This window comes from Oncorhynchus mykiss, chromosome 14, assembly GCF_013265735.2.
Source record: "Oncorhynchus mykiss isolate Arlee chromosome 14, USDA_OmykA_1.1, whole genome shotgun sequence".
NCBI classification, from domain to species: Eukaryota; Metazoa; Chordata; class Actinopteri; order Salmoniformes; family Salmonidae; genus Oncorhynchus; species Oncorhynchus mykiss.
The window spans coordinates 35,075,802-35,103,379 of record NC_048578.1 but is presented as its reverse complement, the minus strand read 5'-3'; the positions used below and the strand labels follow the sequence as shown (position 1 = coordinate 35,103,379).

General features: G+C 41.3%; 2 protein-coding genes across 5 annotated transcripts in view; one reads left to right on the top strand and one right to left on the bottom strand.

The window, feature by feature from the left end:
• Positions 1–15,108: 15,108 nt before the first annotated feature.
• Positions 15,109–20,072, bottom strand: atox1 (ATX1 antioxidant protein 1 homolog). The gene is given in 4 exon segments (NM_001160701.1): positions 15,109–15,568; positions 15,700–15,856; positions 16,287–16,359; positions 20,002–20,072. Coding segments are annotated over 3 exon segments (210 nt in total). The 5' UTR covers positions 20,011–20,072; the 3' UTR covers positions 15,109–15,568; positions 15,700–15,728.
• Positions 20,073–20,599: 527 nt separating this feature from the next.
• LOC110489216 (proton-coupled amino acid transporter 1) overlaps positions 20,600–27,578 on the top strand; it is a 40,690-nt gene continuing 33,711 nt past the window's right edge. For 2 of the 4 annotated variants that reach the window (XM_036943405.1, XM_036943403.1), the window contains exons 1-2: positions 20,600–20,960; positions 27,034–27,134. The gene's annotated coding sequence lies outside the window, so the exon portion shown is untranslated. The remainder of the gene's footprint in view (positions 20,961–27,033; positions 27,135–27,578) is intronic. The other 2 variants (XM_036943402.1, XM_036943404.1) reach the window with 2 other exon arrangements.

Below are 27,578 nucleotides of genomic sequence, written 5' to 3'. Positions count from 1 at the left end.
AGTGTATGATAGACAACCCTACACCAGAGTAAATCTGCTGCAAGCCATGGATTTAGCCTGTGGTGATATAGGTGAGGAATCATGTCAGGGCTGGATACGACACACAAGAGGCTTCTTCCCCCGTTGCCTCGGGGGGGATAATATTGCTTGTAATGTCGACGAAGTGCTCTGGCCTGACCCAGCCCAAAGACAAGAAGAAGCACATTGATCACATGTTTACTCCTTTGATTTTTGTCCCTTTTAGTATTGCATACTGTAGTACAGTGCATTGTAGGCTGTATACTGTACAATGGACAATTGTATGGCCCTGAACATTGTGCTTTCCATTTATTAACAGTACTGACTGCTCAATAGATCTTGACTGGTTGCAGGTTCATATCAACAAAGAACAAGAATTACAGTATCACAGAGACAAAGGACACGTTTGTGAGATGCAGAGTACAGTACTGTAAAAATAGGGGTACAAGGAGGAGGAAGAACAAAAAACAAAATTGCAAAGAGCAAAGCAGAGTAGTATTTTCTGATCAATTTTGAGCTACCATGATAGAACATGTTTTCGTTCATCAAAAGACAATGACGAAAAAATATGAATTTTTTTTAGATAAAAAATGTACTTCTCCCTGAGAATTGTATGTTTTGAACAATGTGTTTTCTATTTTTCGGTGTATTGTTTACTGACTGCTTGAGAGTGTATATCATTTTGATCACTTTGTTTATGATTTGAGAGCAGTGTTTTGATTTTGAACACAGGTAAAACTGTTTTGAGGCGAATGTTTCATTTTGCGAGAGGAGTCAGAGGTTATGTAAATACTGCTTGAAGATGAGGTTTTGTGTTTAATGTTTTCAGGAAATGGAGCAAGGTTTCAGAAATTGTGTTTTAGCAATTGAGAAAAACTGTAATGCCAAAATAACATGCAAAACAGGCAACCCAGCTGCCTGCCTGCAGTACAGATAACTAGCTGTGTGTGAGCCTCAGATGACCATATACACCTTCATTCTCAAAATGATTATCTGAGAAAGAAAGAATTAGTTGAATAGAGTTGGCAGCAATCACTTGTAGACGGACATCTATAGCTAGGTTTCCATCCAATCGGTGACAGATTTTCATGCAAATATTCTATAATTCAGTGGTAGTTTTCAGAAAATGTACTTACGGTGGATAAAATCTGTGCGTGAAGAGGTAGTACACATACATTGTACTTCTTCGCTTAAATTTTCATGTACCGAAAACAAAATCTAAAGTTTGATTTGTTTCCATTGCATTTTCAACTCTACCTGATAGTTTGGTGACAAAAAACTGTTGTGTTGTATCTACTCTGATCATGGCACCTGCTCTCTAGCCAACAGCTCGCAGATACAGTGCGGGTAGTCTGAGCGGGTTGTCTAGTTTAGTTTAGCCTAGTTTAGTTTATTAGGATCCACATGCAGCAGCTACTCTTCCTGGGACCACATAAAACATACAAATACATGACAAAATACAGAACAGTAAAAGACAAGAACAACGTACTGTAAGATATTACACTAACTTCTACTATAAAAATACTATCTAGTATACTATGCAAATACTATCTAGTATACTATAAAACATACTATCTAGTATGTATCTAGTACTCAATCATCGGTGTAATCGCTCTAGGTCGTGGTTGTTTTCGTTTGGGACCGCGCCCGTTATGGATCGCATGGATTAGTAGCAACATTGTTGCGAAGCTTTAACATACAAACCATCGGACAGTCAGACAGTACACCTGCACGCCTGAAGACCACAGCTAAGATCTCTCTTGTTCTCTTTCTCTTTTTCTCTTCCCTCTATCGTTCCAGTGCTTTACCCTGCAACAGACTCTCTATTTTTCCAATGCACTTCCTATTGAAGTTCATTAGAGCTGGACTATTATTGCCCTGACAGAAGTATTTGGACATTTCAGTTTAAAGGGAGGTTGCTTGCAAATTGTGTATTGTTATGTGAACTGTATTGAGATGTACTAATGACATGTGGCCGAGAAGACTGGACATTTTTAAGGCCTTTGTTGTGTCGATGAACACCCCCCCCCCACATTCATACCCTCTGCACTCATCCACTAGACAATAATACAGATTATTGCAAATCCTATGTTGATGACTGGGTTCATTCTTGTATGAAGTTGCTGTTGAATTGCTATGCCATTATTAGTATTAGTATTATTGTATGAGGTATTCTTGTTGCGGTTACCCCTGTGCTGTGATGTGGGTTTTATATGGTGTGTATTCTTTTTTCTCTCCACTGGCTATCTGGTAAACAGGCTACACTCTAGGCAGTCTCTTCTGCTGATGTGTGTGGGTCTGGTAGTGGTTCTCTCTATTCTACTCTTTTCCTTTCGGCATGGTTAAGGCGCCCAAACAAAAGCTTTCTTTACCCCTCTCTAATAAATACCGCTACAAACCCTTCAGCATGAGTGAATTAGTAAAGTATATAAGTAAATCCTTCAGCATGAGTGAATTAGTAAAGTATATAAGTAAATCCTTCAGCATGAGTGAATTAGTAAAGTATATAAGTAAATCCTTCAGCATGAGTGAATTAGTAAAGTATATAAGTAAATTCTTCAGCATGAGTGAATTAGTAAAGTATATAAGTAAATCCTTCAGCATGAGTGAATTAGTAAAGTATATAAGTAAATTCTTCAGCATGAGTGCATACCACGGGGAAGCTGGGAAATCCAAAAAGGGGAGAGGGGAGGATTGAACATTAAATGCTGCTGGAAAGATCAAACACCTCAGCCTCATTTTCTCTATGAAGCCCCACTGAGTCCTAAAACAATGACTACTGCACTGGGAGGGACAGAGGTCCCTTTATATGATAGATGTTTGGCTTTATGCTAACCGCTACAAATGGTCAAATCTGCACCCTATGGGCCCTGGTCAAAAGTAGCGCACTACATAGTGAACATTGTCATTCAGGATGCAACTCCAACAGCAGCACAAACACGGACTGGAATAAATGAAAGCCTAGTGAGTTCATTTAGGGTTTTACTCTTTAGTTAAAGTGTAAATTATAGGTTCTTGATTGACCTCTGTTTGAACACCCACAATGATGACAATGCAGGCTGATGCAGCCTTATGCTAAATCCCTTGTTGTTACCTTAAGACTGTACACTGTCATGGTCAAAACATATAGATTCAATGGTTGTAAGGATGGGGAGATGTCTGTCCGTAATAAAGAGATGCTTTTTTGACACCACACTCCACACAGCAAGCCCTGCAGGCAGGAAGAAGATAGAGGAAAACTAAAAGAAATGGAGGAACTTATTCAAGAAAGATCAAGTGTACTATATTTTTTTTTAAATAAAGCAAACTGGATGGAATATGGGGAAAAATGCACCAAATTATTTTTTTATCTCCAACATAGAAATGTTACCAAAAATAATTTACTGAATCTTGTTACAAATGACGGAGTCACCCATGATTCACCAAATTATATTTTGAAAGAGGAAGCAAAGGACTTTAAGCAGTCTTCTCCATCTCCTCTAACCGAAGATAATTGTATGGATTATTTTTTCTATGAATAATGTAAAATTAAGAAAATTACAGAAAGACTCAGGTGGAGGTGAAATTACAGAGGAGGAACTTCTTGATGCAATTAAAGCCTTTAAGTTGGGGAAAACTCCAGGGCTGGATGGCATACCAGTGGAGGTATACCAAACCTTTTTTAGATATACTCAGAGGACCGTTATTAGCATGTTTTAACCACTCCTATGTAAATGGTAGATTATCAGACACTCAACAAGAAGGTCTGATTTAATTACTACTGAAACAGGATCCCATGTGGTATATATAAAGATCCAGTCCATTTAAAAAACAAATGGAGATCCCTTACATTTCAGTGTTGTGATGCAAAAATTCTAGCAAAATGTATAGTGCATAGAATTAAAAAGGTATTGTCGGACATTATTCATTCTAATCAGACAATTTTTTTCCATGGACGATACATTGGAGATACTGCAAATATTGTAAACAAAACACTATGACAAATCTGGGAAACCAGGCCTGCTATTCATAGCTGACCTTGAAAAGGTTTTTGATAAAGTACGACTTGAGTTCATATATAAATGCCTGGAACATTTCAATTTTGAAGAATTTCATAAAATGGGTTAAAATCATGTATAGTACCCCTAGGTGTAAAATAGTAAATAATGGCTACTTCTCATAAAGTTTTAAACTGTCAAGAGGAGTAAAACAAGGTTGTCCACTATCGGCATATCTTTTTATTATGGCCATCACATTGTTAGCTAATAAAATCAGATCCAACAATAGAATCAAGGCATTAGAAATTCATTGCTTAAATACAAAGGTGTCATTGTACGCTGATGATTCATGTTTTCCTTTCAATCCACAACTTGGATCCACAGCCTCATAGAGGATCTAGATCATTTTTCTAACCTTGTCTGGATTACAACCAAATTATGATCAGTGATGATCATATTACGTATTGGATCACTGAAAAATATGACTTTTACATTATCGTGTAGTTCAACAATAAAATGGCTGATGGTGATGTGGATATAATCGGTATACACATTCCAAAATAAATAATTGATCTCACTCCAATACATTTTAATAGAAAGTTAGAAAAAATAGATAAGATCTTGCTCCTGGCTGGCTGGCGGCTCTGGCGCCTCCTGGCTGGCTGGCGGCTCTGGTGGCTCCTGGCTGGTGGCTCCTGGAGGCTCCTGGCTGGCTGGCGGCTCAGGACAGACGGGCGGCTCAGAACAGACTGGCGGCTCTGGCGGCTCAGGACAGACGGGAGACTCTGGCGGCTCAGGACAGACGGGAGATTCTGGTGGCTCAGGACAGACGGGAGACTCTGGCGGCTCTGGGCAGGAGGAAGGATCTGGCAGCGCTGGACAGGCGGGAGCACCTGTAGGGAGAAGACGGAGAGACAGCCTGGTGCAGGGGGCTGCCACCGGAGGGCTGGTGCGTGGAGGTGGCACTGGGTAGACTGGACCGTGCAGGCGCACTGGAGCTCTTGAGCACCGAGCCTGCCCAACCTTACCTGGTTGAATGCTCTCCCTAGCCAGGCCAGTGCGGCGAGGTGGAATAGCCCGCACTGGGCTATGCTGGCGAACCGGGGACACCATGCTGGTGCCATGTACGCCGGCCCGAGGAGACGCACTGGAGACCAGATGCATAGAGCCGGCTTCATGGCACCTGGCTCGATGCCCACTCTAGCCCGGCCGATACGAGGAGCTGGAATGTACCCCACCGGGCCATGCACACGCACCGGGGACACCGTGCACTCCACCGCATAACACGGTGCCTGCCCGGTCCCTCTCGCTCTCCGGTAAGCACGGGAAGTTGGCGCAGGTCCCCTACCTGAACTCGCCACACTCCCCGTGTGTCCCCCCCAAGAAATTTCTGGGGCTGCCTCTCGGGCTTCCTTGCCAGCCGTGTTCCCTCAAAGCGCTGGCTCCCTTTACCTACTGCCTCCGCTCTCCTGGCTGCCTCCACCTGTTCCCATGGGAGGCGATCCCTTCCAGCCAGGATCTCCTTCCATGTGTAGCAACCCTTGCCGTCCAGAATGTCCTCCCATGTCCATTCCTCCTTATAGCGCTGCTCCTGCTGCTGCTGCCTGTTACCACGCTGCTTGGTCCTTTTTTGGTGGGTGGTTCTGTAAGGGTTGTCGTCGGTGGAAGAAGGAGAGGACGAAAGCGCAGCGTGGTTAGTGTTCATCTTTTTAATAAAAAACTGAACACTTCAAAAACACAGAACAACAAAGTGACAACCAAAACAGTTCTATCTGGTGCAGACACACAAAGACTGAAAATATAGAAAAACTAACATAGACTGCACACCCCAACTCACGCCCTGACCATACTAAATAAATACAAAACAAAGGAAATAAAGGTCAGAACGTGACACAGACACAGACACACACACACACACACACACACACACACACACACACACACACACACACACACACACACACACACACACACACACATACACACACACACACACACACATACACACACACACACACACACACACACACACACACACACACACACACACACACACACATACACACACAAACTATATGTCAATGTTTTAAATATGTGTCAATTGTAAACTCTTTTGTCTGTAATGTAATTTTGTGTTATGTGTCAGACCCCACTAAGACTAGCTGTCGCTATTTGCATCGGCCAATGAGGATCCTAATATATCAAAACTAATCCAATCAAATGCATGAATGTTGTTATGCAGAATGTTTTCCCCCTCACCCTAATATGTTCTTTGTTCTTGCTCTGTTGCCCCAACCTGGTCCCATATCTGTGTGTGATGTCTCGCACAAACAACTCTGAGGCCATGCTATCGTAACTGTCTGTCTGACCACATAGTAACCCTGGAGACTTATACTGATTGGCAGTTAGTTGTACTCTCTGTAATTACACAGAGACACACAGAGGACACCAGGTGACGCTGACGGTGATGTCATCGTGTGGAGCAGTTTTTAGGCCCATCCATGATGTGTTTTAGGCTTCACTAGCCTACAGATGTCAAATTGTTAATATTGAGAGAGAAAGTGTATTTGATTATCAAGAAATAAAAGGACCTATTTTGGCAGGATGCACAGAAGAAGATCTATTTTGGCAAGATGCAGAGAAGAAGACCAATTTTTGCAGTTCTTTCATTCTCCCATTAACTGACTGGGATAATAGCTAGAATGCATTGATTACTTAAAATGACTATCAAGGACAGTGAAGAACAGTGCAGAACAGTGAAACCCTATAGACTGTCTGACAGATCTTCTAGCTACATTAATATAGCTAATAGTAGTCATTATCCATTCTTGAAATAGGACAGTATCTTTTACTACGGTCCAACAGGTGAAGAGACCTTTCAACAGGCTATAACTGAGGATTAGCTGCCAGCATGGCAGCCGACTAGTCCTTCTGAGTAGTGAAATGTCTGCAGACGTAGCCCACTGTTTAAAACTCTGACGACGTGGTGTATGGGAGTACTGAATCACAGCCTGTGCTTGGTGTTCTGGTCTGGCCTGGCTCACATCCTGCCCAGCTGGACAGAGGAGATGCCAGTACCGAGTCCATAATAACTTGGCTATATACACAGGGTACCAGTACCGAGTCCATAATAACTTGGCCGTATACACAGGGTACCAGTACCGAGTCCATAATAACTTGGCCGTATACACAGGGTACCAGTACCGAGTCCATAATTACTTGGCCGTATACAAAGGGTACCAGTACCGAGTCCATAATTACTTGGCCGTATACACAGGGTACCAGTACCGAGTCCATAATAACTTGGCCATATACACAGGGTACCAGTACCGAGTTCTTAATTCCATTTTTAGGATGACTCCAATGTCTTTCAGTCACAGCACATGTGGCTTCAACTCTCTCAAATAAACACATTGTCCATTTTGGGTTCTTCCTAGAGGCTAGTCTTTTTCTATTTGAAGTTCTGATAGGGGTTATGTGTGTGTTATGTTAGTGTCTGCATGAGCATGAGAGGATAATCTGTGTCTGGAGTTGTCTTGTGTCTGAAGGTGTCTTTTTCTATGAGGCTCGGATAGAGTCTGAGTCTGTTATTGTCTTCTGTTTGAGCAGTAGAGCAGTCTGTCTATAAATGTCTCTATGTCTCTAAATGTCTCTGTCTCTAAATGTCTCTGTCTCTAAATGTCTCCAGCTATATGTCGCTAAATGTCTCTTGTCACTAAATGTCTCTGTATCTCTAAATGTCTCTGTCTACAAATGTCTCTATGTCTCTAAATGTCTCTATGTCTCTAAATGTATCTATGTCTCTAAATGTCTCTGTCTATAAATGTCTCTATGTCTCTAAATTGGTCTGTCTCTACATTTCGCTGTCTCTAAATGTCTCCATCTATATGTCGCTAAATGTCTCTGTCTCTAAATGTCTCTGTCTCTAAATGTCTCTGTGTCTCTAACTGTCTCTGTCTATAAATGTCTCTATGTCTCTAAATATCTCCGTCTCTAAATGTCTCCATCTATATGTCGCTAAATGTCTCTGTCTCTAAATGTCTCTGATTCTCCAAATGTCTCTGTGTCTCTAAATGTCTCTGTCTATAAATGTCTCTATGTCTCTAAATGTCTCTGTCTCTAAATGTCTCTGTCTATAAATGTCTCTATGTCTCTAAATGTCTCTGTCTCTAAATGTCTCTGTCTATAAATGTCTCTATGTCTCTAAATGTCTCTATGTCTCTGTCTCTAAATGTCTCTGTCTATAAATGTCTCTATGTCTCTAAATGTCTCTATGTCTCTGTCTCTAAATGTCTCTATGTCTCTGTCTATAAATGTCTCTATGTCTCTAAATGTCTCTAAATGTCTCTGTCTCTAAATGTCTCTGTCTATAAATGTCTCTATGTCTCTAAATGTCTCTATGTCTCTGTCTCTAAATGTCTCTGTCTATAAATGTCTCTATGTCTCTAAATGTCTCTATGTCTCTGTCTATAAATGTCTCTATGTCTCTAAATGTCTCTAAATGTCTCTGTCTCTAAATGTCTCTGTCTATAAATGTCTCTATGTCTCTAAATGTCTCTGTCTCTAAATGTCTCTGTCTATAAATGTCTCTATGTCTCTAAATGTCTCTGTCTATAAATGTCTCTGTCTCTAAATGTCTCTGTCTCTAAATGTCTCCATCTATATGTTGCTAAATGTCTCTGTCACTAAATGTCTCTGTATCTCTAAATGTCTCTGTCTACAAATGTATCTATGTCTCTAAATGTCTCTATGTCTCTGTCTATAAATGTCTCTATGTCTCTAAATGTCTCTAAATGTCTCTGTCTCTAAATGTCTCTGTCTATAAATGTCTCTATGTCTCTAAATGTCTCTGTCTCTAAATGTCTCTGTCTATAAATGTCTCTATGTCTCTAAATGTCTCTGTCTATAAATGTCTCTGTCTCTAAATGTCTCTGTCTCTAAATGTCTCCATCTATATGTTGCTAAATGTCTCTGTCACTAAATGTCTCTGTATCTCTAAATGTCTCTGTCTACAAATGTATCTATGTCTCTAAATGTATCTATGTCTCTAAATGTCTATGTCTATAAATGTCTCTATGTCTCTAAATGTCTCTGAATGTCTCTGTCTATAAATGTCTCTATGTCTCTAAATGTCCATGTCTCTAAATGTCTCTATGTCTCTAAATGTCTCTGTCTATAAATGTCTCTATGTCTCTAAATGTCCATGTCTCTAAATGTCTCTATGTCTCTAAATGTCTCTGGGTCTCTACATTTCTCTCTCTAATTTTCTCTGTCTCTAAATGTCTCTTTGTCTGTAATTGTCTCTGTGTCTCGAAATGTCTCGAAATGTCTCTGTGTCTCTAAATGTGTCTGAATGTCTGTGTCTCAAAATGTCTCCGTGTCTCTAAATGTCTCTAAATGTCTCTAAATGTCTCTAAATGTCTCTATGTCGCTAAATGTCTCTGTGTCTCTAAATGTGTCCGAATGTCTCCGTGTCTCTAAATGTCTCTAAATGTCTCTGTGTCTGTATCCGTCTCTGTGTCATGTCTGCAGCTGCCATTTTTATAGATGGAGCCATGATTTTAGAAGAGGAGGAAGTATAAACAAACCACTGATCTGAGATCAGTATACCTGCTCCACGTTATCAGCAGCACTATCAGCCTTCCTGGCCAGAGGAGACATTCAACGTTGGAATGCAATGAAAATCACTGCTGTGAGCTCGTCGGAACAAGCCCAAGGTGTTCTAATGTCCATCATTGCAGCAGCTACACAATAAATGCTGTTTGATTCTTGGTATTTGTTTGAAAAGACAGGCCTCACAGTATCCATCAGCAGCAGCTGGGACTGGATTTATGTTGTCTAAAAAGTATCACTAAGTAATTAATTCGCTTTATTTTGTGCACCTTCAATCATACTAGGAAATGGTATTTAAAGAGGCAAGGCTGCTGTTTGGCTGGTAAACTAATTATAGATTGTGGCTTTAATATTCGGCTTCATTGCGTTCCATTGTTGGCTGTGTAAAGTCAGAATTTAGTCACTGCTACTCTCTGTTGTTATCATCTATACAGTCATTTTAATAACTCTACCTACATGTACATATTACCTCAATTACCTTGACTAACCGGTGCCACCAGCACATTGACTCTGTACCGGTACCCCCTGTATATAGTCTCACTATTGTTATTTTACTGCTGCTCTTTAATTACTTGTTAATTGTATTTCTTATTCTTGTTCATATTCTTTATTATTATTATTATTTTTGTATTCATGTTTGTATTTTTTTTTTTTTAACTACATTGTTGGTTAGGGGCTCGTAAATGAGCATTTCACTGTAAGGTCTACACCAGTTGTATTCAGCATTTCACTGTAAGGTCTACACCAGTTGTATTCAGCATTTCACTGTAAGGTCTAACCTGTTGTATTCAGCATTTCACTGTAAGGTCTAACCTGTTGTATTCAGCATTTCACTGTAAGGTCTAACCTGTTGTATTCAGCATTTCACTGTAAGGTCTAACCTGTTGTATTCAGCATTTCACTGTAAGGTCTACTACACCTGTTGTATTCAGCATTTCACTGTAAGGTCTAACCTGTTGTATTCAGCATTTCACTGTAAGGTCGACACCAGTTGTATTTGGCATTTCACTGTAAGGTCTACTACACCTGTTGTATTCAGCATTTCACTAAGGTCTACTACACCAGTTGTATTCGGCATTTCACTGTAAGGTCGACACCAGTTGTATTCAGCATTTCACTGTAAGGTCGACACCAGCTGTATTCAGCATTTCACTGTAAGGTCTACTACACCTGCTGTATTCAGCATTTCACTGTAAGGTCTACTACACCTGTTGTATTCAGCATTTCACTATAAGGTCTACTACACCTGTTGTATTCAGCATTTCACTGTAAGGTCTACTACACCTGTTGTATTCAGCATTTCACTGTAAGGTCTACCTACACCTGCTGTATTCAGCATTTCACTGTAAGGTCTAACCTGTTGTATTCAGCATTTCACTGTAAGGTCTACCTACACCTGCTGTATTCGGCATTTCACTGTAAGGTCTAACCTGTTGTATTCAGCATTTCACTGTAAGGTCTACCTACACCTGCTGTATTCAGCATTTCACTGTAAGGTCTACTACACCTGTTGTATTCAGCATTTCACTATAAGGTCTACTACACCTGTTGTATTCAGCATTTCACTGTAAGGTCTACTACACCTGTTGTATTCAGCATTTCACTGTAAGGTCTACTACACCTGTTGTATTCAGCATTTCACTGTAAGGTCGACACCAGTTGTATTCAGCATTTCACTGTAAGGTCTACTACACCTGTTGTATTCAGCATTTCACTGTACGGTCTACTACACCTGTTGTATTCAGCATTTCACTGTACGGTCTACTACACCAGTTGTATTCAGCATTTCACTGTAAGGTCGACACCAGTTGTATTCAGCGTATGTGAATAATAAAATGTGATTTGATTTAGATTTGAATTAAATCTAATGACGTGGGCAGTGCAGAAAATAAATACTATTTCAGCCAATCCAACCATGTCTGTATGCCCACTGTTGCATATTTACTCTCAGCACTCAATATGCACATTTAACTAAATTCTCGATAAGTCAGATTTCTGTTTCCTTTGGCAGGGACCACAGGATCTAACAGGAGCGTTTCCCTCCCCTCGGGAGGACGGCCTCTCTGGTCAACTCAGGAAAGAGTCAGACAGGGTAGTGAGAGGAGGGTGAATTTACTGTACCTCCCTGGGATTTCCTATCTAAGCTGTTGAGACACTTGATGGAACAGCCAATTATTCAATCATAGCTCATCAATCAGTCTCTATATTAAACAAGCAACAGTCTTGGGTTGCAGGAATTCCAAAAAGGGACAAATATTTTTATGTACATTTTCACAACACCTACAGTAAGTTATCTTATCTATTACCTAATATCGTGTTTAATTACTGTTTGATTCATTCAGTCGCAAATGTATTTATTTATAAATTATTATTATTACTTTTATTTTTTTTATTTAGAAATATATAAAAAAAAAAAATTGTATGAATTACAAAAATAAGTCTCCCTGTTTCCATAGATCTCCTTCTGCAATTAATAAGTTGAGTGAAGCGTTATAATTGTCACTAGCCTTCATTATTTTGTGGATGAAAGCAATACAGATTATTTTTTACAATAACAAAGTATTTAATAAGCATGTGTTCCCAGATATACCTGCCAACATTGGACAACGTTTGGCAAAATCACAAAAGAAAATAGACTGTATTTGTGACCGTCTAGCTAAGCCAGTATCATTTGTGATAGAATAAACGTGATATCATTGATAGAACGGAATACACATCACATTCTGAATGCAGGAACACAAAGATCCAAGGCTGTCATTGGACACAACCATTTCTGAACCAAAGAAGCCTAACCATTTCAATCAGATCAGGCTATAACGTGTAAACTGAAAGGCTGTCCCTGATCTTCCAGTAATGAATTCATCTGACTGAGCTGCTTGAAAGAGGACCAGCGAGTGCCTGTGTGCCCCCACAGTGGCTGGTCCAACCGGAGGGGACCAGCGAGTGCCTGTGTGCCCCCACGGTTTATTTAACTAGGCAAGTCAGTTAAGAACAAATTCTTATTTTCAATGACGGCCTAGGAACAGTGGGTTAACTGCCTATTCAGGGGCAGAATGACAGATTTGTACCTTGTCAGCTCGGGGATTTGAACTTGCAACCTTCCGGTTACTAGTCCAACGCTCTAACCACTAGGCTACCCATACAAACATGAATACAAAAACAATATCTCTATGTCTCTAAATGTCTCTATGTCTCTAAATGTATCTATGTCTCTAATAATAATAAAGAATATGAACAAGAATAAGAAATAAAATGAACAAGTAATTAAAGAGCAGCAGTAAAATAACAATAGTGAGACTATATACAGTGGGGGTACCGGTACAGAGTCAATGTGCGGGGGGGGGGGGGGGGGGGGGGGACAATGCCTTGTTTTAGGCTCTGCAACAGCTACGAAGGCTTCTCCAGTTGCACCGTGTTCCCAGCATGGACGGGTGAACAACGTTGCCGTTACATGGTGTCCTTTTGTGGAGGGAGAGTGACTACATCCCTAATCGCACCATATTCCCATTATAGTGCACTACTTTTGACCGGAGGCCTATAGAGCGCTACGCTATCGGGGGGGAATAAGGGTGCCATTTGGGATGCATGCAGTGCTATTCCAAACCACTGTACAAGAGAACAATTGGGCCACTGTGACAGTATGTTGGTAGTAGTGTATGTGTGACATACTGTCATCAAACTCAAAGCGTTATGACATCAGGCTCTTTCTTCAGGGTAAGCACATCTTGTCAGGCAGCAGTCTCCCACTCACAAGATGTGATGAATGTGGGCTATTCATTAAACTGGGCTACCTTGACGTACACATTTGTTTTATTCACGAGAACGAGAACAGGTCAATGTAGCACTACAATTAAAGTATATAACTTCAATTGCGGTATATAACTACAATTACAGCATTATTATAACTTGAGGCCTAGTCTCTTTTTAAAATGGTCTCTCTAAATAACACAAACATGTACCTGAAATGGCTGACTGTCTGCCTACTACTATGTGTACAAATGTCAACATAGGCTAAGTTGATGGCATGAACGTCAGATATTTTATAAGTACCTATTTGATTCATTATCAGGTACATATAGTTTGTCTTGGATATTCCTCTCTGGCTCCAGTGCTCTCTCCTTTGCTGCTCTCTTCACTATCAGACCAGCTCTAGACAGTGGTAGGAGAGTCATTGCTGCACTACTCCTCGGTATTATCTCAGGTAGGCTATGAAATATTATCTCAGGTAGGCTATGAAATATGTCTCAGGTAGGTGTTTGTGCACGCTTAAGGATTTGTCACTACATTAGAGCATTATGACATGGTGTGGAATCCAGATTGATATGAATCCAAACAGATATACTCCGTATGGTTAAATGGAGTATCAGTTTGTATTCCAGGTTACATAATGCCCAGGATGTCAAAAAATACTTGCTAGTTTATATGCATGCTGATTTCTGTTGGCTGCAATACATGCTTGGTGGGAATTTGTTTGTGATCGGGATGCAAGATCAGCTTTTATAAGCCAGATGTATTTGATACTTGGAAGGTGTTTTATCTTCATGTTTTAAATTATTTGTTACTTTTATTTTCTATTTTGTTTTTACCTAAAAAACTTTTTTTCTTCTTAAAACTTCTTAACGCGTTGTTGGTTAAAGGCCTGTCAGTAAGCATTTCACTGTAGGGTCTACACTTGTTGTATTCGGCGCACGTGACAAATACAATTCTATTTTGATTTTCCTCTCTGTCAATATATTATTAAGTTTTCAATGTTTTTTTGTTCTATCCCTCCAAGTGGTCCTGTGTACCAGTACTGTAATCCTCTTCCTGGTGTCCATCGAAGAGCAGTCATCACTGATGTTCAGATATCTTGGGTGGTCTTTCTACATCTGCTGTGCCACCCTCTTTTATGAATTGGTAGTGTCCGTTGTCCTGGGACTTGTGGAAGGTCCTGTTCGGATTGTACCAACTAACATAGGGGTAAGGGATGGTTCGCCTGTCATAGCACCGCGGACTCAATCGCAAATTGTCTCAGAGATAGTATATCGTGTCTCATACCATGTCTTCTTAAAAAATTATTTTTTTCGAATAAACTACATAACACTCTTACCCCTTCAGAATAAGCATGAAAAAGCTATATGATTTACAAATCTACTAATTGCAGCTCAATCATTTATCTTTGACGAAAACGGCTGATGTTGGCATTTGCACGGCTGAAGGACATTGCGCCAGAAACTGAAGTCGAATTCCACACAATCGATGAAAAAGGGGCGGGATCCTCCTGTCAAATTAAACCAAGAACCAACACTACCACCTAGTGGCAGTCACATCATACAACCTGGCAAGACATCTCCAAACTAAAATAATATGTTACTCGTCAGAACTTGTATGCGGACCAATTTTGTTTTTATTATTGCTTATGCAAATTAGCAGTATTTTCTTGGGATAACAAACAGCTCTTTAGGACTTCCGCAGAAGGTTTGACTATGTGTGAAAATAAAAAATAAGAGGACAGGTGTCTAGAATCACCGTTCTTTTTTATTTGACATGTGGGTAAACATGAACAATATTCAGACAGAGAAAGGAAAACGTAATACAGGATGGTTGCCGTACCCCCCAAATCAATGTGAATTACAATTGGTGCTTTCATTAAGACAAAGCAGAGACAGCGATCTTTACATCCTTTCATTTCCCTGCGGTAAAGTTAACCCATTTAGATAACATGATATATTTTATCCTGCGCATCAATCACACTGGATATTCACAGTGGATTCGTCCCAAAAGGGTACTCTATTCCGTATACAGTGCCCTACTTTGGACCTGGGCCTTTATAGTGGCATTTGGGACACATAAATAATAGTGCTTAAATTACTGAAAGTGGACAGCTTGGCAGTGCAAGCTCATTCCAGTGGTCCATGAAGACATGTCAGCCAGGGTTCTTTCTTCTCATGATCATCCTTCATATCAGCACCAACCAACAGCTAACACACAGAAACAAGGACACGATAAGGCTAAACAGGTTGCGATGGTGAGAAGAGGAAGGAGCTGTAGGGATGAATGGGAAGTTTGTTCGATATTGAATTGACTGTCACTTAATATATTTAGAGTTCACCTGTTCTATAGAGAAAAGAGGATGATTCGTCACTTGGGGCCGATGTAGTTAGCTGCCTTTCCAGTCTTCTTAAGTGTTTCCAGAAGCACGTCCGTGTCCTTGTCAGACTCAATGAAAACCTTCTTGTTGGGGAGGTCGATCTCAAATTGGACACCACCTTACGCCAACAAATAAGACAGAAAGAGAAAATAAAACAATTTTAGCAAGCCAGTCAATATGACACAAGTAATCTATATTTGTTGAATTTAGCTAAACCAAAGCACACCATTCTCAACAAAGTGTGTGAGCCTGTGTGTGTGTTGTTTAAGAGATGTTCCAGGAAGCTGGATTTGATGTGACATTTAGCGACTCACCCAGTTTATTGAGGACTCGGGTGACATTTAGCTACCCACCCAGTTTATTGAGGACTCGGGTGACATTTAGCGACTCACCCAGTTTATTGAGGACTCGGGTGACATTTAGCGACTCACCCAGTTTATTGAGGACTCGGGTGACATTTAGCGACTCAACCAGTTTATTGAGTACTCGGGTGACATTTAGCTACTCACCCAGTTTATTGAGGACTCGGGTGACATTTAGCTACTCACCCAGTTTATTGAGGACTCGGGTGACTGCCCCAGAGCATCCCTCACATGTCATGTCCACAAAGAATTCGTGCTTCTGTGGGAATAGTTCACAAAATGATTCATATTCCAGGGGTTGTGTGTCATTCTCATGCTAGTATGGGACAGCTAACCAGTTAGCAAGCAATGACTAGCTAAGCTAGCTAGCTATGTATTCGTTTGATTAAATCAGGCTGTAATAAAATCAGGCTGTAATACACAATTAATTGGCATATACAGCCTTAAACTAATGGCTGAAAAATCATGTAAAATGTTCCTTACAAGCCAGAATGTTGAATAAAATGACATTTAAATGTACTCTACATCGGTTGTCTGTGCGGTTTAATTTGTTCTTCAGCTGCTTGAAATTTGAGACAAAATATCCACAGGAAAGTATTGTTAACCTATAGAGCCCCACAGTGGTGATGTCATAATACCCATGAAATCTAGCGGTCAAACAGGGAAATGGTTCCAATCGTTTTTTCCAACATTCATTTTCCCCATAAGGGATTTTAGAAACACTTAAATAAGGGCTGGGTTTCGTGTAGGCTTACCCTGGAGTGACATTTTGATACCCATGTAAATCTCTCTCGGACAAGGTGACTTTGATCAATATATTCGGCTCTGCAGTGAAAGTGTCCACCACCATGGACTCTCCAGGAGCACCATTCAAACCCTCAACCCTTTTAACATCTGTTGCATATGAAATGCTCTGGACAGCCCTGTCTTTGGGCACCTCGTTGTCTTTCCTTCTTGTGGGGCATTCCAGAGACGTGGCTTCATGGTTCCCTCCACAGTTACAACGTCACATTTTCATCACTTTTATTACACATGACATGATCTTTCCCACAACTTGGACATCTTGTCTTCTCCCTTCTGCAAACACTTGCTACATAACCAAATGCTTCACAGTGATCACACTGCATTGGTCTTGGGATAAATGCTTTGACTCTGTAGTTTATACAGTGCATTCGGAAAGTATTCCGACCCCTGGACTTTTGCCATATTTTGTTACGTTACAGACTTATTCTAAAATTGATTAAATATTTATTTCCCCCTCATCAATCTAAAACACAATAACCCATAATGACAAAGCAAAAACAGGTTTATATAACTTTTTGGCAAATGTATTACAAATAAAAAGACTGAAATATTCAGAGCCTTTACTCAGTACTTTGTTGAAGCACCTTTGGCAGTGATAAACAGCCTCGAGTCTTCTTGGGTATGATACTATAAGCTTGGCACACCTGTATTTGGGGAATTTCTCCCATTCTTCTCTGCAGATCTTCTCAAGCTCTTTCAGGTTGGATGGGGAACGTCGCTGCACAGCTATTTTCAGGTGTTCGATCGGGTTCAAGTCCGGGCACTGGCTGGGCCACTCAAGGTCATTTAGAGACTGGTCCCGAAGCTACTCCTGTGTTGTCTTGGTTGTGTGCTTAGGGTCGTTGTCCTATTGGAAGGTGAACCTTCGCCCCAGTCTGAGATCCTGAGACCTATGGAGCAGGTTTTCATCAAGGATCTCTCTGTACTTTGCTTCGTTCATCTTTCCCTCGATCCTGACTAGTCTCCCAGACCCTGTCGCTGAAAAACGTCTCAGACACGAGATGTATGTGGCAGGGTCTAAAGACAATCACAAACTACAAAAGGAAAATTAGCCATGTCGCGGACACTAACGTCTTGCTTCTGGACAAGCTAAACAGCTTCTTCACCCACTTTGGGGATAACACAGCTCCACCGACGCCGGCCCGCTACCAACGACTGTGGGCTCTCCTTCTCTGTGGCCGATGTGAGTATGACATTTAAATGTGTTAACCCTCGCAAGGCTTCTGGTCCAGACGGCATCCCTAGCCACGTCCTCAGAGCATGCACAGACCAAGACCAGCTGGTTGGTGTGTTTACGGACATATTCAATCTCTCCCAATTCCAGTCTGCTGTCCCTACATGCTTCAAAACGGCCACAATTGTTCCTGTACCCAAGAATGCAAAACTGAACTAAATGAACTAAATGACTATTGCCCTGTAGCACTCAACTCTGTCATCATGAAGTGCTTTGAGAGACTAGTCAAGGATCAATTCACCTCCATCTTACCTGCCACCCTGCCACCCACTTAAATTTGCTTACTGCCCCAATAGGTCCACAGACGATGCAATCGCCATCACACTGCCCTATCCCATGTGGACAAGAGGAATACCTATGTAAGAATGCTGTTCATTGACTATAGCTTAGCATTCAACACCATAGTACCCTCAAAGCTCATCATTAAGCTTGAGGCCCTGGGTCTGAACCCCACCCTGTGCAATTGGGTCCTGGACTTCCTCATGGACCGCCCCCAGGTGGTGAAAGTAGGAAACAACACATCCACTTCGCTGATCCTCAACACTGGGGCCCCACAAGGGTGCATGCTCAGGCCCCTTCTGTATTCCGTTCACCCATGATTGCGTGGCCACGCACGCCTCCAATTCAATCATCAAGTTTGCAGACAACACTACAGTGGTAGGCTTGATTACCAACAACGAGACAGCCTACAGGGAGGAGGTGAGGGTTACGGGAGTGTGGTGCCGCGAAAACAACCTCTCACTCAACATCAACAAAACAAAGACGATCATGGACTTCAGGAAACAGCAGAGGGAGCATCCCCCCATCCACATCGACGGGACAGCGGTGGAGAAGGTAGAAAGTTAAGTTCCTCGGTGTACACATCACTGACAAACTGAAATGGTCCACCGACACAGACAGTGTGGTGAAGGAAGCGCAACAACGCATCACAGGGGGCAAATTACCTGCCCTCCATGACACCTACAGCACCCAATGTCGCAGGAAGGCCAAAAAAATCATCAAGGACAACCACCACCCGAGCCACTGCCTGTTCACCCCGCTATCTTCCAGAAGGCGAGGTCAGTACAGGTGCATCAAACCTGGGACCGAGAGACTGAAAAACAGCTTCTATCTCAAGGCCATCAGACTTTTAAATAGCCATCACTAGCACAGAGGCTGCAGCCGACATACACAGACTTGAAATCATTGGCCACTTTAATAAATGGAACACTAGTCACTTTAATAATGTTTACATATCTTGCATTACTCATTTCATATGTATATACTGTATTCTATTCTACTGTATCTTAGTCTATGCTGCTCTGACATTGCACCTCCACATATACATATATTTTTTACATTTATTTGAACCTTTATTTAACTAGGCAAGTCAATTAAGAACAAATTCTTATTTACAATTACGGCCTACACCGGCCAAACCCGGATGACGCTGTCCGCTGCCCTAGGGGGTCCCAATCACGGCTGGTTGTGATACAGCCTGGAATCGAACCAGTGTGTCTATAGTGACGCCTCAAGCACTGAGATGCAGTGCCTTAGACCCATTCCTTACTTAGATTTGTGTGTTTTGGGTATATGTTGTGTAATTGTTAGATTACTTATTAGATATTGCTGCACTGTCGTAACTATAAGCACAAGCATTTCGCTACAGGTAAACTAGTTCGTTTCCTGTGGATATTTTGTCTCCAGGACAAACCGCACAGACAACCGGTAGACTACGTGTAAATATAATTGTATTAAACGTTCTGGCCTGTAAGGAACATTTACACGATTTTGCAGGCATTAGTTTCAGGCTGTATATGTATCAAAGCACTGCAATCTCAGCACCAGCTAGCTACTTGACAATGTAACAAAAACACATCTTACGGTCGTCATGTTGCTGTTGTGGTTGAGTTCAAGATCAATTGACGTTCGCCTCTTTCAAAGCTTGCACGACTAACTAGGTAGTGAATGTGTTGCTGCCGGGCTAGCGACATCAAAGTTAGGGACCATCAACACTTTGCTAGATATTGGTGAAAGTAACTTGGCATTTTTGAGGCAAAATTCACATGTATAACGTTAGTGGGATGAGAGCACAAATGTACTGACTAATATCATTTTTTTTCAGAACACTTTACAATGAAATTATTTTGGGAGAAGTCATTTTTTTCACATAGCTACATTGCTGCAGGTAACTTATCCAGATCCCTTAAATGTCACACCGGAATGCGGAAGTTGTTTTATCATTCTGGAACGTTTTGGAATTCTTTTTTTAGGAATCAGCTACAATTTAACCAAATATGAAACAATGGCCGAGTTCGCGAAAAAGTGACACATGGTGTCACAATATCGATAGATTCTGGCGCGGATTTAAATTTTTCAGATAAACAAAAACAAATAAAGACTAGCCCAGTCTTCTCTATGGGCGAACACGCAGCGCTTACGCTTGTATCAACTTGGCCAATTAAATGTTTGTGGTGATGTTTCACACCAAACAATCGGCATCATTTCAGACTAACGATAATTGACTTAGCTAGTTTTGATGGAAATAGATAGTTTGCGTAACAAGACAGCTAGCAAGCTACAAAATCAAGTATCCAACATTTGGTCAGCTGACATGCACCCTCTTCCAAACCATGTGACCAAACGACCTTTGTACCGGTAGTGGTCTTCAAAAAGCTAGCATTAGCAGTTCACTTGTATTTCTACAGAGATCGCCTTTTCCTCTCACATCAAGTACAATATCGACGTGCATAGTAGGAAAACAATACTGCTCTGCCAAGAGATGCCCCTCTAGCGAACTCCTTTGATGTAACACTACCGAGGCAGGAATCACCGCTTTACAGGTGAGTTATCGTGAATGAATCGTATATAACTTGCTAACTAACGTTACTTAGACACGATTGGAGCATGCAAAACAGACTGATTGATGTTTTGTCTACTAACGTTAACCAGCTGGAGGTGATGTAGCTTTAATATATGATCAAACAATGATGTTGATATAGACTAGCTTGGCTAACAAATACAGCTCCAAACCGAACGGTTTCTAATGATGGCTTTGAGACATTGCAAAAAAATGATCTCTGTTTTGAAACTGCAGTAAAAGTGTAATAACTGCAGTCGACTGTGGTATTTTGGACGCAGTAATTGCAGAATGTAATTTTTGGGGGGTAAGTGGATCTAAAGTGCCGTACCTAGCTAACGTTATACCTATAGCTTTTTTTTGTTGTCAGCTAGTAAATTAAGTGGGTAGTTGTGGGTAAGTAGCTAACTGACAGCTACTGTGCCAAAGCCCTTTCGTAGGTACTTCTGTTAATTAACTGATCAATGAATGTCCTTATTAAGTCCAGATAAATGAGTAATGACTTCTGACGAAATACAAGGCATTTTAGGCTAATCCAGGCATGTTTATATTCAGATGTAAAGCAAGGGCTAATGGCATGTCCATGCAGTTTTCAAACAATGTACTGGCAAGTGCTAAAATAGAGGTGTGTTCCTGTCACCAGATCTCAGCTAGGGCTGGGCGATTTCAAATTAATGTTGTTTTGTACAACATTCCAAATGCCTGTATCGCAGGCAAGAATCAAGTTCTTTTGATGTTTTTTTTAATGAGTGTTTGTCGGCTTGTTCTCATGTTGTGTTTTTGGTCTCGTCTCCTTCACTCCTGTGTTGTGTGCACCTTCTCATTTACACCAGAGATCTGGATATAATGATGTTCACGTCTGCACCCTAACAATGGGAGTCATTGTACCGAAGGCGGGAGGGTAGATGACAAGCCCATAGAAAAGCATTATGCTTATTTTGAGAGCTTTTGGCCTCTTTCTCTCTGTTTTACACACCCATTCATCAAGCCCCTCCCCCTGCCACTCACAAAATCAAGTCAAATTTTATTGGCCACATGCCTCGTCAACAACAGGTGTGTAGACTAACAGTGAAACTCTTACATACGGGTCCTTTTCCAACAGTGCAGAGTTAAAGGTAAACACACAGAGAAAAAATAATAGGAATAAATCCACAATGAGTAAAGATAACTTGGCCGTATACACGGGGTACCAGTACCGAGTCCATAATAACTTTGCTATATACACAGGGTACCAGTACCGAGTCCATAATAACTTGGCTATATACACAGGGTACCAGTACCGAGTCCATAATAACTTGGCTATATACACGGGGTACCAGTACCGAGTCCATAATAACTTGGCTATATACACGGGGTACCAGTACCGAGTCCATAATAACTTGGCTATATACACGGGGTGCCAGTACCGAGTCCATAATAACTTGGCTATATACACGGGGTGCCAGTACCGAGTCCATAATAACTTGGCCGTATACACAGGCTGCCAGTACCAAGTCCATAATAACTTGGCCGTATACACAGGGTGCCAGTACCGAGTCCATAATAACTTGGCCGTATACACAGGGTGCCAGTACCGAGTCCATGTGCAGGGGTACTAGGTCATTGAGGTAGATATGTACATATAGGTAGGGATAAAGTGACTAGGCAACAGGATAGATAATAAACAGTAGCGTATGTTGATGATTTCAAGAGGTATTGCAAAAATGGTCAACACAGATAGTCCGAGTAGCTATTGGTTAACTAATTTATAACTTATTAATAATTATCTATAGGCCCATGCTGAATCTTTTCAGCCTCCTGTGGGGTAAGAGGCATTTTCATGGCCTCTTCATGACTGTGTTGCATTGAGCCTTAAAAAAAAAAAAAAAAAATTTTTAGTGGGTAGATCAGCTTTAATATTGCAGATTGTGGCTTCTATAAATGTACTTGTCTGCATCATTTCCAATCCCCCGGATTAAAAAAATAATTATATATATATATTCCCCTAACCACCCCTCCCCTAATTGGAGTAAACTAATGGACAACAACTTTTAGGCTTTTACTTCCAGCTTATACATACTATATACATTTTAAGGACACAGTCTATTTTCCAATAGTTATCGTTTGTTTGTTTTTTAGGCCCATTCATTCAGCCTCCCTCAACCCCGCCCATCTTATCTCTGAAGACCATCCAGTCCCAGCCTTCAGCCTACCTCAACCCCTCCCATCTTATCTCTGAAGACCATCCAGTCCCAGCATTCAGCCTCCCTCAACCCCTCCCATCTTATCTCTGAAGACCATCCAGTCCCAGCATTCAGCCTCCCTCAACCCCTCCCATCTTATCTCTGAAGACCATCCAGTCCCAGCCTTCAGCCTACCTCAACCCCTCCCATCTTATCTCTGAAGACCATCCAGTCCCAGCATTCAGCCTCCCTCAACCCCTCCCATCTTATCTCTGAAGACCATCCAGTCCCAGCATTCAGCCTCCCTCAACCCCTCCCATCTTATCTCTGAAGACCATCCAGTCCCAGCATTCAGCCTCCCTCAACCCCTCCCATCTTATCTCTGAAGACCATCCAGTCCCAGCATTCAGCCTCCCTCAACCCCTCCCATCTTATCTCTGAAGACCATCCAGTTTTGATGTATATTTGTCAACTGTGATGTTTCAAAAAGGTTCTGAACCTGTATACATTTTTACATGAGTTATTTTTTATTTTATTTTATTTTTAGTCCCACCCTTGAGAAATCATTTTACGGTAATGGAGGAGAAGTTGACCTTTCTACTGATAGCCTTTTTATGTCTCAACTCCTCAAATTACGTGCAGAGTAAACACTACTACAACGGGAGTATCCATGAACATTGATTTTTGGGACATGAATCCTCAGTTTGTCGAGCACAGCATTGAGGTAACACGTACCGCTAGCAGCATTTTAGCCAAAGACTGTTATACTAGCTGTCTAGTCTATTTTTATAAATGTGCAAAAAGCATAAAACACAGTTTTATATAAGGATATGGCAACTCGTTCTCATTGTGAGAAATGTGGTAGGCCACTTGATTTCAACATCTGAACAAAGTGGACAGTCTAGTATGCTGTTCAAACAGTCGGAGATAGACAGAAAGGTGGCCATACTTCAACTGTTCAGCATTGTTAACTAGCAAATAGATCCAAATAGATACAAATAGGTTAAACTTGTATTCATAAACTGTTCTCTCTGCTACCGCACAACAACAGTACCGGAGTGCCAAGTCTAGGTCAAAAAGACTTCTTAACAGCTTCTACCCCCCAAGCCATAAGACTCCTATTACAGCTAATCAAATATCTACCCAGACTATTTGCATTCCCCCCCCCCCTCCTCTTTATGCAACTGCTACTCTCTGTTTATTATGTTTGCATAGTCACTTTAATTCTACCTACAGTTGAAGTCAGAAGTTTAAATGCACTTAGGTTGGAGTCATTAACTCGTTTTTAAACCACTCCACACATTTCTTGTTAAAACAAACTATAGTTTTGGCAAGTCAATTAGAACATCTACTTTGTGCATGACACAAGTAATTGTTCCAACAATTATTTACAGACAGATTATTTCACTGTATCACAATTCCAGTGGCTCAGAAGTTTACATACACTAATTTGACTGTGCCTTTCAACAGCTTGGAAAATTCTCAAATGATGTCATGGCTTTAGAAGCTTCTGATAGGCTAATTGACATAATTTGAGACAATTTGAGGTGTACCTCTGGATGTATTTCAAGGCCTACCTTCAAACTCAGTGCCTCTTTGCTTATCATGGGAAAATCGTAGACTACCACAAGTCTGGTTCATCCTTGGGAGCAATTTCCAAACGCCCGAAGGTACCACGTTCATCTGTACAAACAATAGTACGCAAGTATAAACACCATGGGACCATGCAGCCGTCATACCGCTCAGGAAGGAGACACGTTGTCTCCTAGAGTGTGAATAGTGATGTGAATAGTGCAAATCAATCTCAGAACAACAGCAAAGGACCTTGTGAAGATGCTGGAGGAAACAAGTATAAAAGTATCTATATCCACAGTAAAATGAGTCCTATATCGACATAACCTGAAAGGCCTCTCAGCAAGGAAGAAGCCACTGCTCCAAAACCGCCATAAAAAAGCCAGACTATGGTTTGCAACTGCACATGGGGACAAAGATAGTAATTTTTTGAGAAATGTCCTCTGGTCTGATGAAACAAAAAAATAACTGTTTGGCTATAATGACCATTGTTATGTTTGGAGGGAAAAGGGGGAGGCTTGCAAGCCGAAGAACACCATCCCAACCGTGAAGCATGGGGGTGGCAGCATCATGTTGTGGGGGTGCTTTGCTGCAGGAGGGACTGGTGCACTTCACAAAATAGATGGCAGCATGAGGATGGAAAATTATGTGGATATATTGAAGCAACATCTCAAGGCAGGAGGAATGGGCCAAAATTCACCCAACTTATTGTGGGTAGTTTATGGAAGGCTACCTGATACGTTTGACTCAAGTTAAACATTGTAAAGGCAATGCTACCAAATACTAATTGATTGTATGTAAACTTCTGACCCACTGGGAATGTGATGAAATAAATAAAAGCTGAAATAAATAATTCTCTCTACTATTATTCTGACATTTCACATTCTTAAAATAAAGTGGTGATCCTAACTGACCTAAGACAGGGATTTTTTACTAGGATTAAATGTCAGGAATTATGAAACTGAGTTTAAATGTATTTGGCTAAGGTGTATGTTAACTTTCAACTGTACATATTACCTCGACTAACCGGTGCCCCTGCTCATTGACTCTGTACCAGTACCACCTGTATATAGCCTCCACATTGACTCTGTACCAGTACCCCCTGTATATAACCTCCACATTGACTCTGTACCGTTACCCCTGTATATAGCCTCCACATTGACTCTGTACCGGTACCCCCTGTATATAGCCTCCACATTGACTCTGTACCGGTACCCCCTGTATATAGCCTCCACATTGTACCGTACAGAGTCAATGTGGAGGCTATATACAGGGGGTACCGGTACAGAGTCAATGTGGAGACTACCGTAATACCCTGTATATAACCTCCACATTGTACCGTAATACCCTGTATATACAATGTGGAGGTTATATACAGGGTATTACGGTAGTCTCCACATTGACTCTGTACCGGTACCCCCTGTATATAGCCTCCACATTGACTCTGTACCGTAATACCCTGTATATAGCCTCCACATTGACTCTGTACCGTAATACCCTGTATATAGCCTCCACATTGACTCTGTACCGGTACCCCATGTATATAGCCTCCACATTGACTCTGTACCGTAATACCCTGTATATAGCCTCCACATTGACTCTGTACCGTAATACCCTGTATATAGCCTCCACATTGACTCTGTACCGTAATACCCTGTATATAGCCTCCACATTGACTCTGTACCGTAATACCCTGTATATAGCCTCCACATTGACTCTGTACCGTAATACCCTGTATATAGCCTCGCTGTTGTTATTTTACTGAAGCTCTTTAATTATTTGTTACTTTTTTATTTTTTACTTATCTGGTTTATACTGTTCTTTCGTTGTCCAGAAGCCAAAGGCTCAATCCTAGTCATATTAGCAACCCCTGCTAGCTGTTGCTATTATATTCCCCCTCTTTCTAAAATTCTAACAGAGATTTTAATCTCTATCACAACTGCTCGCATTAGGTTAAGAAGGGTGTTTTCCGAGAATTACATTTTGGTAAATGTATGAAAATGAAGTTTTATTGGCGGCTTTATTACAGGAGTTGCATGTTCAATAACAGGAAATGCCTTTTGGTTTGCTGACTGATAACAGGATATGCCTTTTGGTTTGCTGACTGATAACAGGATATGCCTTTTGGTTTGCTGACTGATAACAGGATATGCCTTTTGGTTTGCTGATTGATAACAGGATATGCCTTTTGGTTTGCTGACTGATAACAGGATATGCCTTTTGGTTTGCTGACTGATAACAGGATATGCCTTTTGGTTTGCTGGGTATTAATATGGAGTTGCACCCCCCCCCCCCCCCCCCCCCTTTTTGCTGCTATAACAGCCTCCACTCTTCTGGGAAGGATTTCTACTAGATGTTGGAACATTGCTGTGGGGACTTCCATTCTACCACAGCTTCCATTCTACCACTAGCACATTAGTGAGGTAAGGCGCTGACGTTGGGCATTATTTGGCATTCCATTTTATCCCAAAGGTGTTCGATGGGGTTGAAGTCAGGGCTCTGTGCAGGCCAGTCAAGTTCTTCCACACTGATCTCGACAAACCATTTCTGTGTGGGCCTCGCTTTGTGCACGGTGGCATTGTCATGCTGAAACGGGAAAGGGCCTTCCCCAAACTATTGCCACAAAGTTGGAAGCACATAATCGTCCAGAATGTCATTCTATACTATAGCGTTCCCTTCACTTGAAATAAGGGGCCCAAACCATGAAAAACAGCACCAGACCATTATTTCTCTTCCACCAAACTTTACGGTTGGCACTACTATGCATTGGTGCGGGTAGTGTTCTCCTGGCACCCACCAAACCCAGATTCGTCCGTCGTCTGCCAGGTGGTGAAGCGTGATTCATCACGCCAGAGAACACATTACTA